This window comes from Zea mays, chromosome 5 (genome assembly GCF_902167145.1).
Source record: "Zea mays cultivar B73 chromosome 5, Zm-B73-REFERENCE-NAM-5.0, whole genome shotgun sequence".
NCBI classification, from domain to species: Eukaryota; Viridiplantae; Streptophyta; class Magnoliopsida; order Poales; family Poaceae; genus Zea; species Zea mays.
In genome coordinates this window covers 166,664,133-166,685,935 of record NC_050100.1, presented here as the reverse complement: position 1 = coordinate 166,685,935, position 21,803 = coordinate 166,664,133, and the positions used below count along the sequence as shown (strand labels likewise).

Sequence of the window (21,803 nt, the reverse complement as noted above, 5' to 3'; positions counted from 1 at the left end):
GACGTTCGGACGCCAAATAGGGTGAGCGAGCAGGGGAGTTTGAGTACCGCGGAGGGGGAGGACAAGAGTGAGCCGTTGGAGGCCGCCTTAAACTGGTCAGTGCACGGAAGTCGGCACGGCGAGAGCGATGTCGCGGTGCATCACCATAAAATATGTGCGCGCACACACACACACTGACACACATGACACAACACAATTCATGCACGCACGCGACGCTTTTGCTAGCTTTTAGCCGCTATCCGTGCCTTGAAGCCATGCATGCCGTAGCAGTCTTGGCGACGCTGTACGCCTAATAAACTGATGGGCGCATGCAGTGCGGGCGGCGGCTGCAACTTGCGACTGGTGCCTGCCATGCATATGCGCTCGATCATCATCTATATACTTGACCTGCACGCTCCATATAAACATGTGGTTTTGTACATTAACGTATATGCTTTCAACTGCCAAAGATTTATATGTACTTGATATAGAATTAATAAAATAGGGGTAGCGTGGTCGCTCGATATATATAGTTTATCCTGGGGTAGTTATGTTTTTCCAGCGGAAATAAATGATACTCCCTCCGTTTCTTTTTAGTTGTCGCTGGATAGTTCAATTTTGTACTATTCAGCGATAACTAAAACGAAACCGAGGGAATACTCTGCAGTGAACTGATGTGGCAGCAGGTACGCGCGACACTACCAGGTGCATGCTGTAATCGGTTTGTGACACACATGCAGCGATCGAATCAGTGTAAGAGAGACAGAGTATGTGCCGAGATATACAGTACAAGAGAAGAAACCTAATTGATAAACACCCACTGCTTGCTTTGAAAAAGGCATGTATACATCATCATCATCTCTAGAAATTTGTTGTGTCTGGCCAATTAGAGTGCAGCTGCACGTACGGGGTGCTCTTGCTTTGATCACCTTGAGTTTTTTTTTTAAAAAAAATAAGAATGGAGAGTGAGAGAGCGTTCGCTTGGTAACAACAATCGTCGCAACTAGCTAGTTGCTTGCAGTTTGTTCTTTGAATCAACTGGGGGTAACAAGTCAGTTGGTCTTTGCTGTACTACGTACGCATTGCCGCAAGCAACTCCAGCGGTAGTATACATTTGATTTTCCTGTCATGATATAGATAATGATGATATGTGACGGCCGCCGGTTGCCTTTAAATACGGCTGCGTCCTCGGGTCCCGTTTCCTCGCAACAAGTCAGGAGAGCAAACAAGTTTCCCCTCCATCCCAACACCAAACTCCTCCGACGACCCAGCTTGCCGACGACCATGGCCTGCAGTCCTCACCACCAGGTATGCAAACTCATGTGGCAGCTAGCAGGCCAGCCTGCTGCGTCGTCTGACGTACGTGTATAATTACCAACAAAGATGATATGATACATGCAGGTAGCGGCGCTTTAATTTCAATCCGCTGGCCGCGCGCTGCCACGCTGCCCACTTGTATTGCACTACAGTACAGTGCAGTTGCGGAAAAGAAGCGCATGCATACTTGTCCGTCTCATGATCTCTGTTGCAGGGTGACGTGGTGTTCGAGGCGAACGCCATCGGCTGGGCTCCCTCGGGCGCGCGCACGGCGCTGTCGCTGCGCCACGAGCGGGACCCGGCCAGGCTCCCCGCTGCCGCCGTCGGGGGCGAGCGCACGCCCAGCAGCGGCCGGTACGTCCTGGCGGCGGGCCGCGGCGGCGAGGAGGACGGGCTGCGCCAGGCGATCCCGCCGGGCGCGCTCAGGCCCCGGGTCACGTACCGCGTCGCGGGCTGGGCCAGCGTAGCCGTAGCGGCGGCGGAGGAGGAGGAGGAGGGAGCCCGCCAGCAGTACCGCCATCACCCCGTGCGCGTCAGCATCCGCGTCGACGACGGCGTGGTCGTCGAGTGCGGCGCTGTCGCCTGCTCGGCCGCCTCCGACTCCGACTCCGGGTCGGCGGCGGCAGGGTGCAGCAGGTGGGCGGAGATCAAGGGCGCGTTCCGGCTCAGGGAGTGCCCCCGCAGCGCGGCGGTGCACGTGCATGGCGCGCCTGCCGGCGTCGACGTCAAGGTCATGGACCTTCGGATCGTTGCCACGGACCCGAAGGCGCGCTTCGGGTACCTCAAGGACAAGACGGACAAGGTGAGCGACACGCGCTTTCTCGCTTCGTTTTATTCACGTACGTCCTGAAATGACCACCGGGTTATTATTATCTCCGACGACTAATTAACGTTACGTGTGTTCCTTCCTTCTAGTATTATCACGGCCAAGGCCAGCCAACCTAATGTTTCATACGTGCTCTTTCTAGTATGTCCACCTAGCAGCAGCAGCAGCAGCAAACCTGTTTGCCTTTGCTGTCATATATACTGCAATGATGATGAGAGTGAACATCAACTTGGCTTGACAAACAATTCCATCGAGGATTATCTAGTGCCATTTTGGTTGTGATGTGCGTAAAATTTAAAATAGCCACGCACAAGTGTCGTTTCCTGTGTCTTCCACGGCTACCGGGCCGGGCCGGGAGAAATGAAGAGTGCTGCATATCGTTGGTGTCCCGTACGCATTCTTCTCTTGTTGTTAGGCGTGCGCGTGTTGCGTTATGACGTATACGGGTGCTGACTGCGGACTGCCGATAGTGACCGCGCCAAATGAAGGCACACGTAACGGGAGTACGGGGACGACGACATTGTTTTGCTATTGCAGTTGCAGACCGGCCGGCCTCTAATAATCACTTAATTAATCAGTGCACATCACTCTCAAATATATGCACGGTTGGCATGCAGGTGCGCAAGCGTGACGTGGTCGTGAAGCTGAGCGGGGCGGCGGCGGGCGCGTCGGTGCGCGTGGTGCAGCTGGACAGCGCCTTCCCCATCGGCAGCTGCATCAACGGCACGGTGATCCAGGACCCTGCGTTCGTGGACTTCTTCACGAGCCACATGGACTGGGCCGTGTTCGAGAACGAGCTCAAGTGGTACTGGACGGAGGCGGAGCGCGGGCAGCTCAACTACGCGGACGCCGACCGCCTGCTCGACTTCTGCGACCGGGCGGGCAAGCCCGTGCGGGGCCACTGCATCTTCTGGGCCGTGGACGGCGAAGTGCAGCAGTGGGTCAAGGACATCGGGCGCGACGACCCCGACCAGCTCATGGCGGCCGTGCGGGACCGCCTCGGGGGCCTCCTCGGCCGCTACGCCGGCAGGTTCCCGCACTACGACGTGAACAACGAGATGCTGCACGGCCGCTTCTTCCGCGACCGCCTCGGCGACGGCGTGCCCGCGCTCATGTTCCGCGAGGCCGCGCGCCTGGACCCGGCCGCCGCGCTCTTCGTCAACGACTACAACGTCGAGTGCGGCGGCGACCCGGCCGCCACGCCGGAGCGGTACGTCGACCTCGTCCGAGCCCTGCAGCGGGGCGGCGCGCGGGTCGGCGGCGTCGGGATGCAGGGCCACGTCACCCACCCCGTCGGCGAGGTCATCTGCGACGCGCTCGACACGGTCTACGCCGCCACCGGCCTGCCCGTCTGGTTCACGGAGGTCGACGTCTGCGAGCCCGACGACGCGCTCCGCGCCGACGACCTCGAGGTGGTCCTGCGCGAGGCGTTCGCGCACCCGGCGGTGCAGGGCGTCGTGCTCTGGGGGTTCATGCAGGGCCACATGTGGAGGCAGGACGCCGCGCTCGTCAACGCCGACGGCACCGTCAACGACGCCGGCCAGAGGCTCATCGACCTCAGGAGCGAGTGGATGTCCGACGCGCGGGGCCGCCTCGACGCCGACGGACAGTTCAGGTTCAGGGGCTTCCACGGCACCTAAGACATCCTTTGGTGACCGGGGCCAATAAAACACAGGGGAGCTAGCACCGGAGGGGGCAAATTCCTGTCATACGAATTCCCTGGGTGGGCATTGCCCAGCGGGGCTGCGCTGCCCTGACATCCTTTGGTGCCCCATGGGTCAGCTGCCCTGCTGCCCTCTGGAGCCACACATCGGCAGCTGCTAGAAGTGTGATCATCATCAAATCACAAGTAAAATAGAAAAAATAAAAATCAACAAAATCAAACAGAAATTTGTACGCAAAAACAACAATATGCCCCTCAAAATTTGTACGCTGAAGCAACTTTCTTTTAAAAATAAACAAAATCAAACAGAAGTCTCCTAAGATTTTTTGATTCATGCCACTTAAATAAACAACTTTCTTTGACCACAGAAATAGCTCATAAGAAATTAGTGACAAATTTAACATATGTTTGACAGACTCATAACAAAAAAAAGTACTTGGTATGCCCAAAATGTTAACACAACAATAACGTTCTTTTGAACATCTTGTATTTATTGTCGCAGAGCTCCATCCATTGCCTCCCTGCAACAACAGAAGAAATATATACTATTAACCAAATCAGAAATTAAGCAAGAATCTGCGGGCAGTAGTAACTTGAGTGAGAAATTAGGCAAGAAGAAACAAGAAAAGTGGGATAAGGAAATTATAGATGGTTGTAGTGCAGTGTAGAATAAACAAGAAGAAACAAGAAAAGTGGGATAAGGAAATAAGCGGTTGACCTACTGTGTGACACAGTTTATAGAAAAGGATCTAGAGCTCGCAAGCCCAGTGATAATTGGTTTGTTAAGGTACTGGCCAATAACAAATTGTCAAAAGGAAGTGACGTTTTTCAGCGAGATCGAAGAGATCTTGGAGGCTACCAGCCAGACAGAATTCCAGAAATGCATAGAATAAGTAAGGCCAGCAGCAACAACAAGCTGTCAGCACCAAACAAGCATTTAGAAATAGTAAATGTGACCATACAACTGAAGGCTATTTTTCAATATGCTATTGGCTGAAAGAATATTATTGAATTATTTTTTTGCTTACCAGGAAACTAAAGGCTTGGTGGACATCTGAAAATATTGAGATTGGTGGACATCTGAAAATATTGCAGAAATTAGTAAATGTGACCATGAAGCAAAAAAAATTGTAGAAATTGAGTGCTTTATATAACTACCTGCTTGTGGATCTCGTTTCTAAGCCACAACAATCGGACACGTGGCCTCTGGCTGTTCAGAAATATTTCTCTGTTCTCCTCGCACTTAAACACACCCATTGCCGCTGCCATCTCCTCTTCAGTTATATCTTCCATCGACTCTAACACACGAACACACTTTCCAATACAATATTCTTCCTTCTTGTTACATCCCTCAGCTTGTTGATCAATCTGATTTACCACATCAAGCAACTTATCATTATGTTGCCTTTTGTAATCCAAATATTCCTCAAGAACCCCAGCAATCTGACTTTGCTTACGCTTCCTTCCATGACTCTCCGCTCGCTGTTCTGAAGATGCCGGGGTGCGGTCATGTCCACCAATCTCAACACGGGTACTTGAAGATCCCAACCCATGCAAATTTGAAGAGATTTGGTTCAAATCAGGGTTAACCCCGAGGTCATCATCAATCCTGAAAGAGCTCATAGCTTCAGCTTCAACTTCAGCTTGAATATGTAATTGTTGTCGGGATGATGTATGTTGCTGAGTTGATGTAAAATTGAGATCACCGGTGGCACAACTGCCATCATAGAGTGCTGACAACTGATTATACAAAGGGAATGGCCTTGACTGAAATTTCTTGACCTTTGGATTACTCTATTCATTATATAAAAAATATACTACAATTAGATTGTAACCAAAATCAAAAGTAAATAAGAATGATTAGTCGAATGAAATAAGAATGATTAGTAAAAAAACTTACAACAATTATATTTGCCCATATTGGTGGTTCAGCAATGATCATACCCATGGCCTCATTCCATCCAACACCACTTTGCTTGCGGGCTTCCTTCAGCACCTTATAGTTTGCCTTAAGTTCCTTTTCTTTTTCCTGGATCTGTGCCTTTGTAAACTTAGCCAACGGGCACTTCTCATTGAACATTTGTGTCATAGAACGCCAACCTTCTGGTGCCCAACCATTCTGGCCCCGGTACTTCACATGATTGTGCTCGTGCAAGATGTCAACAAGAACCTTCTCATAGTTCATATTCCATGAAGCTCTAGCCATGACTACATAGTATACAATAACCAATGACTATTACATCAAAATAATACTAATGATTATTATAATCATTCCACATCTGCATAGCAATTTGATCTCTAAGAGCATTTCCAGCATTGGACTGACTACTATACTGATAATTGCTATCTCCCTCTGGTAATTCAACAAATTGACTAGAATTGATGTTAGTTGGGTGCTGATCCAACCATCCATCTTCACCATTTAAACCTCTAATCATGTTATGAAATGAAACTGCTGCTGATGGAATCAAAACCTGAGTCTCTATGGGATAAAAGGTGCCCACTTTGAGGATGGGAAATCGCTTCTTCAAGACACCAATGGACCTTTCTATGTGGTTGCGAAGGAGGGCATGAGAATGATTAAATAACTCCTTATAATCAGCATATACAGTACTTGACCCTCGCCTTCGATATTCACTTAGATGGTAAGAAACTCCTCGATATGGGGCAACAAAAGAAGGAGTGTTTGCATATCCCCCATCTACAAGATAGTATTTACCATCTGGCACTCTGAAACCCTTTCTTAAAGCTGATTGAAGAACCCCTGCATCAGATGCGGACCCTTCCCACCCACATGAGATGAATGTGAAATTCAAATCGAAGTCGCACGCCAACATCACGTTTTGAGAAAGGGTTCCTTTTCGATTTCTAAATGGAGGGGCTCTCTCTTCACTAATAGTTATGGGGACGTGTGTCCCATCAATTGCACCAATACAATTCTGAAAGTAAGGCCAAAACCGAGGATTGGATGTAATCTTCACATGTGGATGGTTTACACTTGGGAGCTTCACAAATCTTTGAGTTAGAGTAGGGATTATACCAAAGAACTCGCTTATCTTTCTATGTATGGTTTCCCCGCTATGCTGAAATTCTTTTTGCAAGATCGCATTGCTAGCATTTTGAGATATCATGTACATGAATATCCCAAGATCGCATTGCAAGATCGCATTACTCGCATTTTGAGATAACACAAACACTAAGGGCTTGTTTGGTTATTCTCAATACACATGAATTGGATGGGATTGGAAAAAATTGTGAAGAAGTTTGAGCTGTTTGGGATTCAAACCCATCCAATCCCGCTCAATCCACATGGATTGAGAGCTAACCGAACAAGCCCTAAGTAAGCTCAAACCCACTCTCCGGCAACCACAGAGATACAAACCTGCTGCTGTGGCAGGGCGGCTAGATATTTAGAATTATCTGTGTCTGCTACCAGTGAAGCTGTAAAATGTAACCAGCTAGCTAGTGAGGGAAGCAAGAAGCCTTGTCGATGTTGCTGCCTATCTTAGGCCCTGAGGCGCAAGGACTGGTTCATAAGTCTACTGTTGAGAGATCCAGATTTCTTAGGTGTGTGCCTGATCAACCTACTGACATAAGGAGACTGATCGTTGTCCTGATGAACAGATTCGAACCTGTCAACCAAGGACGCCGACGACGACGACAGAGATGTCGAAAGTAGAGTAGAACCAGCTGGCTGTACCACTCCACCCTTCTTCACTGCTTCGCTAGGTGAAGCCCTGCCTGCTGCGTAGGTCCGCTTGTTGAACAGCGAGCCGATCCTGGAATACCTCTGCCTCAGCGGTGTCGGGGTCTCCTCGTGGCTCCAGGTCTTGGCAGAGTCCACAGACGAGGCATCGTCGTCGTCCAGACCCTTTCGGCCGCCGCTGCCTGACTTGTTCCATCCGCGGCGAGGCCATCTGAATAGGACCTTGATATGCTTCGCCGCGTCTTGGAAAGAGTTGAGCCTCTTCAGTTTGGGTCCATGCAGGACGTCAGCCCTAGCAATAACGGAGGAAAACGGTACTGCTGCTCCTCCTTCGCCGATGCCGCCCGACACGTCGACTCCAGCAGCGTGGAGAAAGAAGATCTCGCCGTCTGGTATCTTGAACGATGTCCCCGGGCTTCCTACAATGGAGTGCATCTTCAGCTGAGAAGCGATAGCCGACCTAGTCTCGTGGTCCCTTGAGCTTGTGAACCCACCGGCCAGGATCAGTTGTTTGATCAGTATCTCTGACGCCGTCGTCCGTGGCTGCTTCCTGAGTAGATCCAGAGGAGTCATGCCGTCCTTGTCGCAGATGTTGAGGTCAATACAAGGCACGCTCATCAGGAGCTTAACGACGTCCGAATGCAGGTTGCAAACCACGGCCAAGTGAAGAGCTGTCTTCCCGTCGTCATTCTGCGCGTTGATAATAGTGCTGCTGCTGATATCCACGATTGCTCCACTCGCTAATTGCCTAATGAGCTCCGTCTGGCGATCAAGCCTTTGGAACTCGGGAGTCCCGAAGCCAGTCAGTGCCATGTGAAGGAACGTGTCGCCGGCTTCGTTTGTTGCTGATATAAGAGACGGAGATGCGGTGATGAGAGCCTCGACCACTTGGACATGGCCTCGGAAGGCTGCTATATGCAGCGCCGTGTTCCCTTGGTCATCTACACAGTTCGCTATATCGAAAGATGCAATCAGATCCTTCACAACCTGCAGCGTACAGTATTTTTTTTGTTCATAAATTTAGTTTAGTAGTACTTTGTAAACTGTGTGTACATAGAAAATTGAGCACAGGACCCATCCCAAGGTCTAACTTTGGAGCAACAGAAATACAGAATGAAGGAAAATACTTTTAACCCTTCTAATCATAATAAAGAGCCATCTCGAATGATCATCCTTCAATCAGTGAACATAACAAACTACAAATGGTTCCATGACAGCAACATAAATGTACTAATGACTAGGGATGTCAATGGAAATTTCCATCGCCAAAGGCATCAATTTAATTCACGTGCTACCAAGCAAACCTTAAGTACCCTTTTGCTGTGAAATTTTGATGGCAGACAACATTTTATGAAGCTCCAATCCGGTGTTAAAAGATAATATGTGAATGCCAACAACAACAGGTACAACCATTAGATTAATCGAGTCATTCCACAAGTTTAATCCATATTCGCATGATCAACTAACAACCTGGCAATGGCAAGCAAGCATGTGCACCGAATCAACTCTAAGGGCCAAAGTGGGAATAAAGTCAAACAAAACAGGGATGAACAATTCTTAGATTATAGATCAGAGAAGCAGTATTGGCTTGAATCAACTTTAATGCTCAACATGTTTTGTTCACTCAATTAAACTATGCAAAATAGAACTTTTCTAACAAGCTGACAACCTGGCTAAAATGTTCAGTCATATTGCAAGTAGAAGCAAGTGAAAGGCAACATATGTTTGTACAGAATTACTAGTCTATATAGATCAAACCGTACGGATAATTTCAAATCAAGCACTGAAAATGTTAAACAGACGGGACATACATTGCATGGTGCTGCGGATGACGACGTCCATCCATCTTGAAAGAATAAAGCTGACAAGGAAAAAAACTGCAAGACATACCTCAACTTGGCCCTTTGCAGCCGCGGCGTGCAAGATCGTTGATCCCTGCGCGTCCCTGTATGCCGCGGCGTCGGAGCAGCCGCGCAGGAGGTCCCTGAGCACGGCAAGGCTGCCTCCCCTCGCCGCGGCGTGCACGGCGCGGTTCATCATCTCGCGCCTAAACTCGCCGTCGTCACCCCCGACCGGGCACGCCGGCGCCGCGGACAGCACCGCGTCGAACAGGAGGCGGAACACCTCGGGGCGTCCGCTCCTCGCGCCGGCGTACAGGATGTCGGTGACGCCGTACTCCCCCTCGCCGAAGACGAGCAGCGGCTGCGCCGCGAGCAGCTCCCGCGCGAACCTCTCGTCCCCGGCCGCGGCCGCCGTGTAGAGGAGCCATCCGCCGTAGCCGGCGCGGAGGAGGCGGTTGGCGGCGTCGCCTCCGCCTCCGCGGGATGGGGGCTGCTTGTCGTTATCGGGCTCGCAGTCGAGCAGCAGGCGGCGGGCGACGGCGGCGCGGTTCCTGGCGGCGGCGTCGAGGCGCGCGTCGTCGTCCCAGACGGACTCGAGGCGGCGGATGCGGCGGAGCGAGGTGAGCTTGACGAGGAGGTTGGGGTCCAGGCGCAGGAGCTCCCGGACGAGGTCGTAGTGGCCGTTGGCCGCCGCCCAGTCGATGGGCGTGGCGTACCACCACTGGTCGCCCGTGCTCTCCCACCGCAGCGGCAGGAACGGGTCCCCCGGTTGCTCCGTCGCCAGCTGCACCTCCATGGGCTCCAGCAGACTATACTGACTAAAAGCTGGGAGGTGGTTTGCGCTGTGGAAACGAACCATGGGAACCCAAGTAAAAATCAGGCGCCTGACCTGAGACGCATCCGGTTTCCGGAGCCAACCGTCCAGCAAGCTTTTCTGGCCGGCCCCGCCAAGAGGAGGAACACGGACACCACGAGCACGAGATGAGACGGCGGTATAAAGTGATGGAGCAGTTTGGGAATGTGAATGAAGGACAAAAGGCCCAGCCAGGACCAGGTCATTCCAGTCCAACCTCTCATTTTTTTTCTCTAGTAAAAAATTATGAAACACCATAGCAAGAGCCAGGAATGCAGGCGCAAGTTTTGCAGCGGAAGCAACGTTTAGATCCATAGAAGAAGAAAAAAAACAGCAAGTAAACAAGAGAGCAGGCACGGATTTGGGCTCACCTGCTTCTCCTGTTGCCTGAAGCTATTTTTACCGGCTGGCTTTCTGTCCATTTTCCCCCCTGCTATTCGGCATCAGTTTTTGTACAGCAACGTGGAGCACGCTAGCAGAAAGTAAAAAAAAAAACCTTGACGAGTTATTACACTTTATTTATACAGACAGAGAAAAATTCTGCGTCTTGCAGGCGTTCACGTACCGGCGTCCGGCGGTGGAAAGTTCGAGTGAGACACGAGAGACGGGAAGGGCCCAAGGAATACGCGCTCAGGATAATGATGTAGACCGGCATCTCGGAAGCCAGCTTCTCTCTTGCTTGCTATTTTTCCTTGGAAATATCGGTGATAAGCGAACCTACAAAAGGATAAGGTTGGGTTTTTTTCTCAGAGCCGATTTGATGATCAGCTTTCACGGAAAGATCCATACAGAGAAATCGTTGTCATTCAATTTTAAATAAAAAGAAGATTTTTTTTCTATAGATCTATTCGTGATCTCTGGACACCAAATCAACCCTCAGGATGTTAACCGCCCGTGTTGTTTTCGCTTGTGTTTGGATTCTCAATAAAAAAAACCAGAATTCCAATATTTCTTAAAAAAAATCTGGGACGTTGAATTCTGAACGAAAAAAGCATACGCTATAGGTTATAAGTGGGAAAAATCTTCTCTATTGGATCTATTAGAAATTTGAAATAATTTATAATAGAATTTGAAGAAAGCCATATAAATTTAGAGATGTAAAACTTTTGTTAGTAGTAGCCATATGTCTTAACCTCGCAACATGTGCATTGTATCAATCTATATAACTTTTTTTTGTCAATTTTTAAAAGAATCCCGTTCTGTTTTTTAATTGAGTGACAATCTAGGTAGATTAATGAGCGTTTATGTTGAGATACATAGAGATTAGTTTATAATATAGTAGAGTGAGTATATTGTTTTTATGTGATTATCAAGCCATGGAAGACTTGTTCATTGCACGTGGCTTGATGGAGGTTGATGCTTGTGTAGCATCTCCACTGAAGGAGATGGAATCGAATGTATAGGGTAAAGGTGTAAGTGCAATCAAGCTCTAATATGGGTTTTGATGATAATGACCATATCGTTAGAGTACTGATAATAAAATTTGAGTTCAAAAGCTAGTGATAAAAGTATGAGGATGTGCTACGATTTTGTGGAGCCCCCATTTACAAAGATGTGTAGTGACGATTCCAAAAGAACAGTTTCAATTCTTTTATATTTTGAATTTGAGTATAGGAACCGCTATAAAGGTAAGAGATTGGAGCACTAGCTCCTCCACGTAGTTGGAGGCACACTCTATTAGTAAGGATGTCTCTGTAGCAAGTTAAATATCACTCCCAGTAAGAAAGATAAAAGAGAACAAGGAGTATCATCTTTGTAAGGTACTACTCCAAGAGTAGTGTCACTCCTAGTTATCGATGTAGTTGTTTTTTCCAAGAGTTGTGTCGTTGTTGTGAGCATGATATTCACCCTTGGGAACATGAATCGAGTTAGAGCAAACCCTAATGAGATGTTGAACACACCAAAGAAGCCTTTGTATCTCCTCATCCTTGGTCCCCACCTTTGGATCCCAACAAGGGTGTCTAAGCCAAGTTGGAGGCTAAGTCTGTATCAAGTTTGAGCCCATCTCAGAATCTAGGACTAACCTAAAGGAAAGTGGACACCCGGAAATACAGACTCCATTCTTGATGATCCACCTGTGGAAGTAAATATAATTTCATAGGATAACTGATGACTTTGGTTTTACATTGAAATTCCATCACAATCAACATAAATTATCAAAATAATTTAGCATCCATAATTAAGACAGGTGTTGTGTCGCCATCTTTTTATATTGTCAGGACATGTAATGTGTAGGCCCACTAGTGGAGTATGAATAGGGGTTCGTGGTTGCCCCTTAAACTATATAATCAGTATCCACCACCCACGATAGGTTTTGATTTTGCTTCATATCAACCTATCTTTGGACAATCATTGTTATCATTGTGAAATCTCAAATTCAAGTGCTTAATCATACACCGACAATTGTCACTATAGTTTATTTGCATTTTATCTTGTTCTTGCTTGTGTTCTTACATTCATAGTAGAGATTAGCCTTCTTGGCTAGGTCAACTAGATTGTAAGATATTTTATAACAAAACGATACATGGTCCTAAGATTGTATGGTTTTGAAAGGGAAATAGGGTCACACCTTTTCCTAAATAATTTTGGTGGCTGAATTGCCCAACACAAACATTTGGACTAACTAGTTTGCTTTAGAATATATGTTCTACAGGTGCCAAAGGTTCACAACAAACCAATACAAAGTCAAAAGAAAGGGTTCAAAACAAAGGAGCAAAGAAAACCGAAGGCTACCCTGGTCTGGCGCACCGGACTGTCCGGTGTGCCACCAGACAGTGTCTGGTGCACCAGGGAGATCAACTCTGAACTGCTCAGCTTCGGGTTTCTGGAAATTGCTCTCCGCTATAATTCACCGGACTGTTCGGTGTAGCACCGGACTGTTTGGTGTAGCATCGGACTGTCCGGTGTGCCAGCGGGAGCAACGGCTAGCGCGTCAACGGTCGTCTGCAAAAGGTGAACAATGAGCTACAGTGCGCGGACTGCGCGCGCAGAAGTCAGAGCAGGCACCAGAAGGCGCACCGGACAGTGAACAGGACCTGTCTGGTGCATCACCGGACTGTCCGGTGGCCCCACAAGTCAGAGCTCCAACGGTCGAACCCTAACGGTTGGGTGACGTGGCTGGCACACCGGACAGTGTCCGGTGGCGCACCGGACTGTCCGGTGCGCCCGTCGACAGCAGAGTTCCCAACGACCACTTTGGTGGTTGGGGTTATAAATACCCCCAACCACCACACATTCAAGGCATCCAAGTTTTCAGCCATTGCATTCAATACAAGAGCTCTAGACTTCACTCCAAGACACAAACAAGAGATCAAATCCTCTCTCAAGTCCAAAGATCATTCCAATCAAATAGTGACTAGTGAGAGAGAGATATTTGTGTTCATTTGAGTTTTTGTGCTTGGATCGCTTTTCTTCTTCCTTCTTTTTTGTTCCCAAGACACTTGTAATCAATGCAAGAGACACCAAGTTGTGGTGGTCCTTATGAGGGGTCTAAGTGACCCGTTGATTGAGAAGAGAAAAGCTCACTCGGTCTAGGTGACCATTTGAGAGAGGGAAAGGGTTGAAAGAGACCCGGTCTTTGTGACCACCTCAACGGGGAGTAGGTTTGCAATAACCGAACCTCGGTAAAACAAATCACCGTGTCACACTCTTCATTTGCTTGTGATTTGTTTTCGCCCTCTCTTTTTGGACTCGATTTTTATTCTAACGCTAACCCCGGCTTGTAGTGTGTGCTTTAAGTTTATAATTTTCAGATTCCGCCTATTCACCCCCCTCTAGGTGACTTTCAATTGGTATCAGAGCTGGTACTTCCTTTGAGCCTAACCGCTCGAAGTGATGTCGGGAGATCACGCCAAGAAGGAGGTGGTGACCAGCGAGAAGCCCGCCACAAGCCATGGGAAGACTCCATCGGGAGAGTCCAGCAACAAGGGGAAAGGATCCCCTTCACACACCAAGTCGCATCGGAGCGGCGACAAGAAAAAAAGATGAAGAAGGTGGTCTACTATGAGACCGACTCTTCGTCGCCAGCTACCTCCGGCTCTGACGCGCCGTCCGTCACTTCTAAGCGCTACGAGCGCAAGAAGTTTAGTAAGATCCCCCTACGCAATCCTCGCATTTCCAAACGTACTCCTTTACTTTCCGTCCCACTAGGCAAACCACCTGTTTTTGAGGGTGAAGATTATAACATGTGGAGTGATAAAATGAGGCATCACCTAACCTCACTCCACACAAGTATTTGGGATGTTGTTGAGTTTGGAGTGCAGGTACCATCACCGGGGGATGAAGATTATGATTTGGACGAGGTTGCCCAAATCCGGTACTTCAACTCCAAAGCCACTACTATACTCCTCACCTCTCTAAGTCGAGAGGAGTATAATAAGGTGTAAGGGTTGAAGAGTGCCAAAGAGATTTGGGACGTACTCAAGACCGCGCACGAAGGAGATGAGGTGACCAAGATCACCAAGAGGGAAACGATTGAGGGGGAGCTCGGTCGCTTCATGCTCAACCAAGGGGAGGAGCCACAAGCTATGTACAACTGGCTCAAAACCTTGGTGAACCAAGTGCGCAACCTCGGGAGCACAAAATGGGATGACCATGAGATGGTCAAGGTTATTCTAAGATCACTCGTTTTTCTTAATCCTACACAAGTTCAATTAATTCGTGGTGATCCTAGATATAAACTAATGTCTCCTGAGGAAGTGATAGGAAAATTTGTGAGCTTTGAATTGATGATCAAAGGCTCCAAGAAAATCATCGAGCAAGGCGCCTCCTGTAGGATTACGGGGATGCTACACTAGCGCAAAACAAAATTTTCAACCCCATAATACCAAGAACTACTGCGGTTATAGGTCATGGAATTACCACTAGACGCGCAGAGCAGCGGAAGACGTCTCGATGTAGACGAACGCGTCGAGCAGTGCCGTGCAGTCGCCGGCGTCCTTCACGTCCTCGCACGGTTCGTCCAAGTGCTCCAGATGCAGCACCTCCGAGGTATCCACACGTACAGGGAGGAAGCGCCGCGTACCGAACTGCTAGGTTCGCGACGGCGGCTTGGCGAGGGCGAGAGGCAAGCGGCGGCTGCTGGTTTCACTACAAGAAACTAATAAATGTTCGTGGGTTAACTTAAGAACGTGGGTACCGACGTTCTTAATTGAGTTAAGTTCACGGGTTTGTTGAAAAACGTGAGTACCCACGTTTTTAGTTTAAATTCGTGCGCCATAGATAAAACCGTCGAACTTATAGTATTAGGAACGTGGGTACCCACGTTCTTAATTTAAGTTCGTGGGCCACGTCGACACCGTCGAATTTAACCCAAACTAAATCCCTAGCGACCCACGCGTCTATCTTCTATCCCGCCTACGCGCGCGCCACCGGTCCCTGCTCCTCCACAGCGCCGCCGCCAGCCCACGCTCCCGCTGCCACCGCTCCTCCACCGCGCCCGCCGCCAGCCGCTCCTCCACCGCGCCCGCCGCTAGCCCGCTCCTCCACCGCGCCCCCACTCCTCCACCTCCACCTCCACCACGCGCGTCCGCCAGACCGCGCGCCGCCACCTCCACCCTAGCTGCGGTTCCTCCTCCAGATCCCGGCGGCCCGGCCCCATGGCCGCCCTCGTTTCTAGCTCCAGCTTCTCCGCTCTCTAGCTCCGGATCGCACGCGCACGTAAAGACACGGAGCCCGCAGCCAAGGATGCCGCAGCCGCTGTGCCGGACTCGTGGGAGACGGCCGACATAGACGGGCCCTTGAGCCGGCTCATCCTCTCCGCGCGACGCATGTCGTCTTCGCCGGACTTCGCTGACGGCCAGGACCCGCCCCAGCCGCCGCCCACACTACAGCCGCAGGGCGCTCCTTCGGCTCCCTCAGATGTGTGCGAGGGCCTGGTAGCCCAGGTCGATCAGTTCCTACGAGAGGCCCTCGAGAAGCCAAGGGAGAGGCTTTCTGGTAAAATTAACGCCTCCTCCGCAGTTAGTTTACCATTCCATTTGTTTGTTATGTGATTCTACTAACTTGATTAGGCGACAAAAAGGTTAGCTTAGAATTCGTGCAGAGTGTTCCTTGCTTGTTTTGAGATGTGCCCAGGCGGCTAGCTGCTTTATTCATAGGGTACATGTATTCTTGGTCTTACTTATATACTGTGTGGTATTTTTATGTACTTCATCCCTTATGGCTTGCTACTATAGTGAGGTATCTGGAAAATGTGACTGGTGTTTTCCATACAATTTATGTCCTTTTCATTTGTGCAAACATGCTGGTCCCATAGGATAAGAGATTTTGTACAGCCATCAGATAGTAAAACCCCGTTCGAAAAATTATGAATTGCAAGTGTTTGTTCCAAGCAGCTTGTGCATCTGATGGTCGCGTGGTTCTACTATTTAACCCAATTATCACCAACTAGAACTTTACATTTTACTGTTCCATTGCCTAATGCTTTAATATTAATCGACAAAATACGCCTAGTCCTTGTATTTGACTCCAGTCTATTCCTTTCTGCAGTGCTAAGAATGGAGCAAGAAATTTTGAAGTTCATTCATGACCCTAGTCGTACAGAGTATGAATTCAATGGCCTTCCAACTTCGTATCTGCGTCTTGCTGCACATCGCCTGGCGCAACATTACTTCCTGCAGTCCATTGCCATACCAGACAACAGTTTGCCTGATGGAACTGGTTCACGTATCATCCTTCGTAAGACAACATTCGACTGTCGACTGCCTGCTGTCCGCCTTGCAGATATTCCAGTTAATCTGCCACAAGAAGACATCTCTGTGGCGAAAGTAGCTATTAAGCAGAGACCTCAAAAGAATTTCCATGGCATGAAAAGCTCAAGTGCTCACTCTTCTAGAGACAACCTCCAAAAAAGCGTCGAAGAAAGAAAAGAGGAATACAACAAGGCACGAGCGCGGATATTTAACAACAGAATAGGATAGGTCCACTTCCTTGGAGTTGAACCCAAGCAATAGAATAGGTCAAGGGGCCGAAATTACTCTTGAGAGGAGCCTGACTACCACTTCAGCTAGCAGCAGGTCAAATAGAATCAAGATTGATAAGGAGCATGCAGTCAATAGAAACAAGCAGAACAATAGGTTTGCAATTTTCAGAGATCGTGAGCTAGAGCGCAAGGATCCTGATTATGACAGAAGCTATGACAGGTCAGTTTCTTTTGTCGTAACACATCTCTTTGATGCTAAACTCTTAGCGCACCGTAGACAGGAAAGCTTTTATGGCTATTTTTACCATGCTTCTGCTCTGTAGTTTCTTATGCATTGTATGAAGTTCTTCATTTGACTATCGTCCAAAACTTTTCAAGTCAACTGCAAAATATCAGTTTGATTGCTAATGATGGGATCCTAGTGAAGCATGTCAATAAGAGGATTCTTTCTTTTTATAGGAAACACTAAATCTTGTGATGTACTCCCTCTGTTCCTAAGTCTCCAGCATATTAGTCATCTGCACAGTGACCAAGGAGCGCCGATATGCTTTTACTCGCAGTCTTCTTAGCCGTGCACTTTCGAATAAATCTGCAATTTTGGATCGTATCAGAGATGCAGTGTTTGAGAAAGTGAGTTTATTTCCTGAATTTTATATTTCCACCAAATGTCATTGATTAGCATTGTTCTCATGGGCATGGTTCTTAAGGCGGTAAGGCGAGATAAGGCGCCGGACCACCGCCTAGACGCCTAGGCGACGCCTAGGCGACGCCTAAGGCGAGCAAGGCGACGCCTTATCAACCTGAGAATCAGCAAAACAGCCCCATGGAGGAGGAAGAAAAAGAAAAAAAGAAAAAGAAAAAAAGGAGAAGGAAGGGGTAGGAGGCCCAGCCCACCAGCCAGCCCATATAATCCTTCCTCTGGCAACCCTAGGTTGCCTCTCTCCCCCACGATTCAGCTGCCGCTGCCCCCAATTGAGCCGCCGCCGCCTCAGATTCGCCGTCGCCGCCTCAGATTCGCCGCCGCCGCCGCCGATTTGGACGCTGCCGCCAACGATTTGGCCTCCGCCGCTCCCGATTCGACGCTGCCAACCCGAAACAGCGCCGCCCCTTTCCCTTCCCCTCTGCCCTATGCCCTCTTGCTGCTTCTTACCTAGGCGACGGGGACACCTTGGATCTTTCGGGCGCCTGGACGCCTAGGCGACGCCTAGGCGTCGCCTAGGCGACGCCTTTAAAACAAGGCTCATGGGTCTCGGGAAAAGAGAAAACCAGGTTGATTAGCTATATTCCCTCAATCTACATTTATTTATGGGTCTATTAGTAGGTACACACATTAATAACTGATTTTAATCTCTGTATAGGTTTATGTTATCGATTTTAGACTTGCAAAGAAGTACAGAGATACATCAACACACCAGCACATTCCATACAGGTAAGCATGCTGTGTGTGTGAAATTTGAATGAAATTGATGTGCAACGTCTTGTTTATTTCTGCCTTTACCGTAAAATAACTGTACTTGGTCCGTAGTGTCACCAACAATATATTCTACTTCTGTAATTTCTGATGCTGCCACACCAGGTCCATAATTATATTATGCCCATGTTTGATATTGTTCCATGTACCACTAGAAATTCAAATATCTGGAAAATGTTCTCTTAGCATGATTTGAGACAGCACCTCGATTTAAAATATCTGAACCTTCAGTGTTGTCCATGTAATTGTAGAGAGAACAAGAACTTGACTGGAACAACAAGATATGCAAGTGTAAATACCCACCTTGGAATTGGTAGGTTTAATTCAATTGGTGGTAGCTAGTTTCCAGGCATGCTGTTTCTGGATTCCTGAAAAACTTCTCTTACCTTTCCATGACATTTCATTTCTATATTATAATTGATGTCTTCTCGCAGAACAAAGCCAGAGGGATGACATGGAATCTCTTGGATATGTACTGATGTACTTCTTGCGAGGAAGGTTGTTTACTGTAACATGATTCACCATTTCACCTCTCATTTTCTGATATGTCTGGGTTAATACATAGTTTGCCTACTGTCAGCCTTCCATGGCAGGGCCTGAAAGCTGGGAACAAAAAACAAAAGTATGAAAAGATTAGCGAAAGGAAAATTGCATTTAATACACCCAATATTCGGGAAGGTTGGTTTAATACACCCAATATTTCATTTAATGATAAACCATGTATGCATTTCTCAGTGTAGCAAAAATGCTAAATCGGAATTATGTTATCCATTGGGCAGGTTTTCAGTTTGATTATGTTTTTAACTAGACCATTCTAAAGTACCAACAGGCACAGATGACCACTGCTCCACCTCGTGCAATTGTCTGTACAAGGAATAAACTTACCCTCCTAACTTTCTTTAATTGCGCACACGTGGATATTTTTTCCTGACTACACTTGTGCCTTCTTATTTAGGCTCCAGCAGTAGGACAAAGCTCTAGGATGGCTCCTGTGGCTCAAGGACGAGAAGCTGCTCGTGTACGATTACTACAGCCGGGGAAGCGTGTCCAACATGCTCCATGGTATGATCCACACTGACATCTCTCCTTCGTCCTGTCACTCTCATAAGTTCAATGCTCAATTTGGAATTCTCAATTTGCAATGGGCGTCATAATAACTACCCATGTCTGTTTGGGATTACAATCGTCATAATAACTACCCATGTTTGCAAAAGGCTACCAAGTGTGGAAAAGGTCCTTGTTTCTTCCCTGCTTCTGTCTAGGTTCACATTTTAATCTTCTGATGACTGTAGCATTTTAATCTTCTGATGACGTGGTCTGCTGCAGTGCTGCCGCTTCTCTATGTCCAGCCGACGTCTGCTGTAGTGCTGCCGCTTCTCTGCTTCTCTATGTATTTGGACTTGTGTGAATTTGTGATATGTATATATATCCATGTGTTTGAAATCTGTATTGTATGTGATATTCTGTGTTGCATGATATGTTATTATGTGTGTCTAATTTTTTATTTCTGTATTTTTTATTTTTTTCTGGAAAAGGGTTAAGAACGTGGGTACCCACGTTCTTAAGGTTAAGAACGTGGGTACCGTCGAACTTAATGGGCAGCCCTTGCCGACCCACGTAGGACCCATAAATTCGACGGCCACGTGGCCCCGTCGAACTTAAGGTTAAGAACGTGGGTGCCGTCGAACTTATGGGAAAAAATTCGACGGCCCCCGTCGAACTTAAAAACCCACGTTCTTAACCTTAAGTTCGACGGTACCCACGTTCTTAATGTTAAGTTCGACGGTACCCACGTTCTTAACCTTAAGAACGTGGGGGCCGTCAAACTTACTTCTTTAAGTTCGTCCAAAAATCGTCGTCGGCTATATTCGTGGGTAAACCCACGTTCTTATGGTAAGTTCGACGGCCTATTACATTAAGTTCGACGGTTTTTCACCCACGTTCTTTAACCAGTTTCTTGTAGTGTTTGTAGGTGGCAAATTAGGTTATCTCTTAACCGCGCCCCCGCCCCTCATTATATAGGTGTTATGGTGGGCTTCTGACGCCGAGGCCCATCATTAACCCTAAAGCCCAGTCTAATTTCGGATCTAATCCGAATTAGGCTTCCTTCCCCTTAAGTGTGTGACCCTATAGGTTCACGTACAAATAGACATAGCCCGAGTACTCTTACTTGGCCCAATAATTGACAGCGGCCTCTAGCAAGACATGTCAACTCCTATGTGTACGTAAAGATCATATCAGACGAACCATTGCGACATTAAGTACATGCTGTTCCCTTTGTCTCACGATATTTGGTCTGGCTCTAAGCTGACCTCTCTTTCTCGATACTGTGAATTGGAATCCTTTCAATGGTTAACTCTTAACCCGAGCACGGCCATGCATTTCTTGATCCAATCACTCGAGGGGCCCAGAGATATCTCTCTCACAAAGAGAGGGACAAATTCCATCTTGACTAACCATGCCTCAGAGCATGCTTCCTGACAAACCCAAAACTACCTTTATAACTACCCAGTTACGGGATAGCGTTTGATAGTCCCTAAGTAAGTCAATTGACATCTTGAGAACATGCGACAATCTCAGGTCTAAGGATACAATATTCATGTTGCAAGAAGAGAACTATATTACAATATCTCACGTTGGGTCGGTCCAGCCTCATGTCATACATGCGCCCACATTATTAGTTTAATATCTCCATGTTCATGACTTGTGAAATGTAGTCATCAACTAATACATATGCTAGTCATCGACTCTGACTAGGGACATCATTTAGAATAACCATATAAGTAAAGAATCTCACAAACAATTCACATAATTGCTAATCAATACAAGGTGTCTTCCATGGATATTCAATTAAGCAATATATATATCATGGATACAAAGAAATATGCTCATCTCTATGATTATCTCTAGGGCATATTTCTAACAGTCTCCCACTTGCACTAGAGTTAATCTAGAAGATATCTAATACCCATAGATCTCACGTGTGCCTCATGCTTAGGTTGTGGAAGAGGTTTTGTCAAAGGATCAGCAACATTCAAATCTGTATGTATTTTGCATATCTTTATCTCACCCCGCCTAATGAATTCCCATATGAGGTGAAACTTCCGCAGTACGTGTTTGTTTTTCTGGTGGTTCCTTGGCTCCTTAGCTTGCGCAATAGCCCCATTGTTGTCACAGTAGAGGTTCAATGGGCTAGATGCATTAGGAAACACACCAAGCTCGATG

General features: G+C 47.8%; 3 protein-coding genes and 1 pseudogene across 5 annotated transcripts; 3 read left to right on the top strand and 1 right to left on the bottom strand.

The window, feature by feature from the left end:
- Positions 1–911: 911 nt before the first annotated feature.
- LOC103627191 (endo-1,4-beta-xylanase 1) lies at positions 912–5,558 on the top strand. The gene is made up of 3 exons (XM_008647488.4): positions 912–1,287; positions 1,511–2,098; positions 2,740–5,558. Exons 1-3 carry the CDS (start codon positions 1,120–1,122, stop codon positions 3,760–3,762), a joined length of 1,779 nt encoding a protein of 592 aa, XP_008645710.2. The 5' UTR covers positions 912–1,119; the 3' UTR covers positions 3,763–5,558.
- Positions 4,047–10,675, bottom strand: LOC103627192 (ankyrin repeat domain-containing protein 50). Of its 3 annotated transcripts, none has more exons than XM_035959189.1 (6): positions 9,382–10,515; positions 7,418–8,478; positions 5,686–5,993; positions 4,944–5,579; positions 4,814–4,865; positions 4,047–4,306 (listed from the first exon to the last, which is right to left on the bottom strand). In XM_035959189.1, the coding sequence occupies exons 1-3, from the start codon at positions 10,498–10,500 to the stop codon at positions 5,984–5,986; spliced, it is 2,190 nt and encodes a 729-aa protein (XP_035815082.1). In that variant the 5' UTR covers positions 10,501–10,515; the 3' UTR covers positions 4,047–4,306; positions 4,814–4,865; positions 4,944–5,579; positions 5,686–5,983. The 3 variants fall into 3 exon arrangements, with proteins under 3 accessions (XP_035815082.1, XP_035815083.1, XP_020394131.2); XM_035959190.1 differs by adding an exon at positions 10,557–10,664 and having other exon boundaries at positions 4,078–4,306; positions 5,686–8,478; positions 9,382–10,174; XM_020538542.2 differs by having other exon boundaries at positions 4,078–4,306; positions 5,686–8,478; positions 9,382–10,675.
- A 1,026-nt stretch (positions 10,676–11,701) lies between these two features.
- On the top strand, positions 11,702–17,608 carry LOC103627190 (R3H domain-containing protein 1-like; annotated as a pseudogene).
- Positions 17,609–17,807: 199 nt separating this feature from the next.
- On the top strand, positions 17,808–20,021 carry LOC103627189 (casein kinase I). Its single transcript, XM_020537746.2, has 8 exons — positions 17,808–18,376; positions 18,466–18,536; positions 18,830–18,891; positions 19,013–19,076; positions 19,159–19,256; positions 19,358–19,440; positions 19,534–19,640; positions 19,905–20,021. The coding sequence occupies exons 1-6, from the start codon at positions 18,350–18,352 to the stop codon at positions 19,384–19,386; spliced, it is 351 nt and encodes a 116-aa protein (XP_020393335.1). The 5' UTR covers positions 17,808–18,349; the 3' UTR covers positions 19,387–19,440; positions 19,534–19,640; positions 19,905–20,021.
- Positions 20,022–21,803: the final 1,782 nt, after the last annotated feature.